At 26.5% G+C, this 6,539-nt stretch overlaps 1 protein-coding gene across 2 annotated transcripts in view; it reads right to left on the reverse strand.

Moving 5' to 3' along the window:
• Window positions 1–347: 347 nt before the first annotated feature.
• The window catches only part of LOC107457447 (nucleolar protein 11), a 27,278-nt gene continuing 21,086 nt past the window's right edge, over window positions 348–6,539 (reverse strand). For both annotated transcript variants that reach the window (XM_043046696.2, XM_043046697.2), the window contains exons 11-15: window positions 4,307–4,357; window positions 3,608–3,686; window positions 2,074–2,151; window positions 1,840–1,953; window positions 348–477 (exon numbers count right to left, since the gene is read on the reverse strand). In XM_043046696.2, coding sequence (XP_042902630.1) covers window positions 355–477; window positions 1,840–1,953; window positions 2,074–2,151; window positions 3,608–3,686; window positions 4,307–4,357 — 445 coding nt within the window. In that variant the 3' untranslated portion in view covers window positions 348–354. The remainder of the gene's footprint in view (window positions 478–1,839; window positions 1,954–2,073; window positions 2,152–3,607; window positions 3,687–4,306; window positions 4,358–6,539) is intronic.

A 6,539-nucleotide genomic window follows, 5' to 3' on the forward strand; every position in this document is an offset into this window, starting at 1 on the left:
CCATTTCCACGAATTTGACAATTAAAACTGGACAGTAGTCCACTGATTTTACAAAATGATAGTCACAGTATTGTGACTTGCATAGATAATGATATATCTTTTAACAGTAATGTTTATGTGAGCACCCCTGCAAATTAAGAAGTATGTTGTTTGTATAAAGAGGGTAATTATTTGGTTTTGACTTCTCAATTAAAAAATCTTTAGTAAAATTTAATGACACCAGGGAATTTTCAGTAAAGAATCCTAATTGGAATTAATTTTTTGCTTTATTAAAAAGGTTTCTTTAGTGAGTACATATTGCATTGTACTTTGTGTTTTATTTAAGAGACATTAAAACAAGACTCAGATTTGAAATTAAATATCTATTGTTTCTACAAAATATTTCCCTACAGTATGTTTGATAGGCAAAATATTATTTTCTTTCTTTATCATGTCAAACATATTTTGTATAAGCAAATAATCTTCATATATTCCGATCTGTAAAAGAAAAAAAAATCTAGGTCAGAATATAAGAAAGTCATAAGGTTATTTAGTCACTTTTCAGTTATTCATTTTGAAGGTGAATCCTAACTTTTTCACTAAAAGAAGTTAAGCTGACATTTGAATATAGATGACACTCAATTAATTTGAGTTGAAATCTGGTTTGTTTACTGGAAAACTGACCACATAAAGAGAGCACCAAAAAATACCTTGAATATTTACTCATAATTTAAGAATACTGGACTAATTTGGACAAATAATACCATACTTTATGAGAATTAGGAACTAACAGAATATTAAATAATAAGGAAACCTTTTAAGTAAAGCCATTATTAAGATTAATGACCTGCTCCTTAGCAGCTACTTTAAATAATTAAAATAATGTGTCTAGATAAATGCTAAAACTACATCTTTTAACATGAAACTAAACAACCACAGTAATTAATATTTCAAAAACAAAAAATTTCAAACAAGATTATGATGATTGATTAATTTACTATGTTTGAAAAGATAGAAAAAGCAACCCTTTAACCTATTTAATTGCATTATGGAAACATTGATTGATTTATTAGTGATACGACCTACCAGTCAAATGTATCAATTTGTATTATGTGTTTCTTACATTAAAATATATCTAAATAATTAACAATGGCCTGTATTATACTATATGAAACACAACCCAATTCCTCCAATACAATGAAACAAAGTAACCCTGGTGACGAAATGCTTAAGAATTCGTCAACTCCAAAGGGGTAATCCTATCATAAAGTTGAAGATTCACAGGGGTCGAAAACACACAATTCGATGAACTATTGTAGTTAATTTATAAGAAAAGTTTAAAATAAAAACTTGATGTAAAATTATTTTCTGACATCATAATTGTTGAAAAAGTCAGTTAAATTGGTCTAAAAAGAGGGTAGGGTAACCGTTGTACTACGTAGAATAAAGTGAAAACAACTGGAACAAAGTACAGCAATGGGCATTCTATAGTTTCACTTCTCTCAACAAGAATCTTCCTCAGTATCTAAACATCAAATAACAGTAGAAAAGTAAGAGATAACCACTTGCAAAATTGTTTCCTATAGGTTGATTAAACCATTTTGAATGTGTTTATCTCTTAACTATTATACTGTTATTGGGTGTTTAGATACTCAGGAAATAGTATGTTCATTTCTGTACATTACTTGTGCTTTTGCAGTTGATGCTTTTTTTTCTTCAGTCAGTCAATTGAATTATTGGAAAAGAAAGAAATGTAATTTAAATTGTAAAAGCAATACGAAAAAAAAAGATATTTACTTTTTCTGAAAGGTAAGAAATGTAATTTAAATTGTAAAAGCAATAAGAAAAAAAGATATTTACTTTTTCAGAAAGGTAAGTATCTAATCTTTTCCTAAGTTTGAATATCTTCTTATCTTTTGGAGATAGTAATACATCTATATGAGATTTCATTAAGATAAATACCCAGTCAAATATCTGAAATAAATGTAAGTAAATAAATATAGGATAGATTAATAAAAATAAAAACTTAAGCAATACAGTATTACATTGCATTATAATCTAACAAAAAATAAAATATAGTAGATTAAAACATACTTGAGCATCTGATGGCATATCACAGGATGAAACAGTAATCTTATTTTCAGATATATCCAACAGGATTTCCAAGAGTCTCTAAATAATAAATATTCAATCAGTTCAAATGAAAATAATATATCAAGATAATTTTAAGATACCGGGAAAAAATTGTTAAAAAAAAGGTTTCAAAACAGCATTTTTTAAGTGGATAAACACAGAGAAAATATTTATATTTTTGTCACACCGAAAACTAAAAACATAGAGCACTTAGTAAAGAAGTGGGGCAAATTTTCCATTACGAAAATGTTGTACCCAACAATTGTCTTGGGTGTCACAAAAAATAAAATTATTTTAACTATTTAAGTTTACTTGAAAAATATGAAACCAAATTTAAACCAGATAAATTTTATAAAACCAGATTTAATACAATTTTTATGCATCTTTAATTAGAACATAATAATACTCAATTTTTCCAGAATATCTAGAATTTTTTTTTTTATCTTCTTAACAATTATTAAAGCGTTATAGCGCACAAGCTGAATCGCTGATGCTAAATTTAAAATATCTTTAAATATAAATTTAAGAACAAATGTATACAGAACAATTTTGATTGGTAATTGATTTAAACTAGATTAAATATAATTTTAATGCATCATCAATTAGAACACAATAATACTAAATTTTCTAGAACATCTTATGTGTTAAACAACTCATAAAGAACATAAATAAAAATGGCACAAAATTTAACTAGTAAAATGATGCTACTTGTACTATTTATTATAATGGTAATGTTTCAAATTAATCACTGTAGATGCTAAAAAAGAAGCACCTAAAATTATTATTTTTCAGCTCATTTGAGTGGTAGAATAAAAAAAATTTTAAAACCCAAAAGATTATGTTTCAAAACAATATTTTACATGCAGCTATTTTAACAATCTTTTGTTTAAATGAATGCTGCTTCATGGAATGAAAAGCATCAAAATAATAATTTACAGCAAGTTAAGAGGATTGATAAATCACTCATACAACGGGTCAGAAAATATAGAATTAGTAATCAAGTTTTACTTGAAATTGAATTATGATATTAAAATGAGAATATTAAAATAAATGTCTGAAATAGCATAACTGACTTTAGAATGTATCTAATTTAAATATTACAACTTTACAAAAATTAATTAAGGTAAAAAATAAGACACAATGAATTAGCTGTTAATCAGCCACACTGAAAAATACAATTTGAAAGCACATGACATGAATATTGAATCCAGGGAGTCAAAGTTGGTTTGTTTCTGCACATTTTAAAAAGAATACTTAATACAAGATCAAAAATTATTAGAGGTATGGTTGATTTTTAACATCCTTTTAAACAGCAATGGCTTATAAAAACACTTATCAAAACAAATTCATAATTTTTGATATAGCCTATGACTTTTCAATATTTTTGTAAAATTAATACCATACACATGTCTATTGTAGAGTGACTCATATAAATTTTTAACAATTAACGAAAATAATATTGAAAAATTAAAATATTTTCTGAAGAAATACTCACTACTGCATCTAATAAGAGGATTTTTCTCATATATTGCACCAATGTTGATTCTCGGTAAGTTGAAGTAAAAATATTTACTCTAGCAAATATTAAGGAAAATCTACTTAAAGCTCTAAAAAATTGTGGAATAGTTGCTCAGAAAATTTAAAAATAAGATAACTATTGGGCTATCTCAAAATGAACTATTGGGCTAAGATTAAAATTTTAATGGAACATTTATTGTAATAGGAGAATTCCATTAAAAAAAAAAGAAAACATTTTTAATTAAGTTTTTAAAACAAACTTGCTTTTGAAAGAGAGAAACACCTTAACATTTCTTACAAAAATCTACAAGGAAACTCAAATGTAATAATGATATAAAAATATAAATAAATTGCAATGAATTTAAATAATTTTTTAAGAGAAGTAATTTATAAAACATGTCATTAAAAAGTTTGAAATAAAAATGAAATATACATTTATTATTGATTAAACAGAAAAGTACTTAAAAAGTATGAATTATTTCGAATGATAAATAATTGAGGTAGCAGGTATAGTTCAGAAAGCTCTTTGCAAACAATAGATAGTCATTGAAATTATTTTTACACTAATATAAAAACACCTTTAAGTATTAACGTTTTTTAAAGCTATTGAAATTCTTTAATAAATTTCAGTATTTACAGAAAATAAATAAAGGAAGAAAAAAATTGAAAAGGATACAATAAGACATCCGGGTCTATGGAACATGCCGTTTTCTTTTTATACTTTAACCTAAAACGAATTGAAACACAAATAAAAATTAGGCAAATTTAAATAAATAATATTAATAAAATAGAATTCATATATATATATTTCAAGTAAGTAATTGCAGCATTTTTAAGAAACAAAATTAAATTTTAGAAAAAAAATTCAATTTCATCACAATTAATTAACATATTTTTTAAAATAATTTGCTATCTGAAAATTTATAAATTAAGAAACTAGATTTTTAAATAAATAAATGTAATTAATATATTTTAAAATGTCTTTCGTAAACTAATAATCTTGATGCCAAACTATCAGCCTTCTTCTTGACTAAAAAGTACAAATAACTATACAGTGCCCGCCTTTTATTAAAATCACTTTCGTTTTATGCTCGTTTGATTTTATTAAGCGGCTGATTTTATTAAGAGGCAATTCAACATTTGAAAAAAAAAAATTTTTTTTTTACGATATATGTATTCTAAATGCACACACTTTAAAAGCTGAAATAATGACAACATTAATGCTTTATTTTAACTACTTTAATTATTTTAATAAAGTAAAACCCTACATAAAAATAAATTTACAAAATTTTTGCAAAAAAAACGATCAATAGTTGCTTGAGTTGCAGTATTTAAAATTAACTTTTGAACATCATTTGAGAGTTTATAGTTTTCGATATTTCCTCCTCTTTGTTCTAAAGCTTGCCGCAATACATTAAGTGCTTTTCTGACTTGAAGATGGCACTGATGAGTTTATTTCATCTTCTGAGTCTGATTCCTCCATTTCTTGATTGGAAATAACTTTGCAATTTTTGATGTCTGTAACAATTTCAGAATCAGATTTTTCTCCTGATGTTTGCAGGTCCGTACGTGAAAAATTCTCCTCCATTTCATTTTCTTCATTGCTGATTGCATGCAGCTACGTAACGTGAAAAATTCTCATCCATTTCATTTTCTTCATTGCTGAGCATTTCATCGAAACAGTTATCAGCTCCATCGCCAGTGCTTAATCCAGACGTTTTAAAGCAATTTGATATTGTTTGGATTGAAACAATGTCCCATGAGTTACGAATCAAATGCATTGATTCCAAAATAGTAAGGGATTTCGATAGTTCGTTATCAGAATCACCAAATAAGTTAGTAAAGTCCTGCGCTTTGTGAAATAAAATTCCACGGGAAATTGGAATTCTTCGTTCGCGTGCATTTTTGAACCATTCTAACAGAGCCATTTTAATTTCCTCCGATTTTCCTTCACGCTTACGCTTTCTTGACAGATTTCCATTCTTTTTTATTTCCTCGGAAATATTTATCCTTTGTTTCAGAATGTTGAAAAGAACAGTTTGGGAAATCCCTAATTTACCTGAAGCTTCACGTTGACTACATTTAGGAAGCTTATCATAGTTTTGTAACACATCGAATTTATCTTTAAGACTCAAATCCTTTCTTTTCAGCATGATGATAAAATTTGACACCAAACGAACTTAAAAATGATATGTGCTCTAACTCTATTTATAATTTACTCAAATGGCTTAAATAATATGGAGCATGTGCACAGACAGTTTTTGGAAATGATGGAAATCTATTCATGTTCTCTGTTAAGATAGATAACAAAAGAAACTTCTTTCCCTTCTATGGTTCATTCAAAAAAGGGAAGATAAGAATTCAACCCCCTATTGAGTGAGATAGGTTTCTCCAAACTTCATTCAAGTCAAGAAATTGACATTGATAAATGATTTCTATGAACTCCCTGCTTACTACGCACATTTTTCCTCAACTCTTACACTATGTATATCACAGGAAAGTGCTAACCACACCTGTTTCACAGGTTTGTGAGTAACTGTTGTTTCTTCTAAAAAAATCTTTAAACTTCCAAAAAATAAAATTTTACAAATAAGAACAAAAAAAGCTAAAATATTGCACTTTTGATTTATTATGTAGTCAAAATTTTGATTTTAAAAAGCGGCGTCATTGATTTTATTAAAGGACGTTTTTAACATGCATTAATATTGTAACGATTCGGTTCTTGCCGATTTGATTTTATAAAGCGGCTGATTTTATTAGCGGCGGGCACTGTACTACAAACTATTTACTCCTGATGAAGTAAAAATAATCCTGTTGCCTGTAGCCACATTTTATAACTTAAAGAAAACTAAAATTTGCAAATATATATATATATATATATATATATATATATATATCAAGTTTGTTTA

Source organism: Parasteatoda tepidariorum, chromosome 2, assembly GCF_043381705.1.
Source record: "Parasteatoda tepidariorum isolate YZ-2023 chromosome 2, CAS_Ptep_4.0, whole genome shotgun sequence".
Lineage (NCBI taxonomy): Eukaryota > Metazoa > Arthropoda > Arachnida > Araneae > Theridiidae > Parasteatoda > Parasteatoda tepidariorum.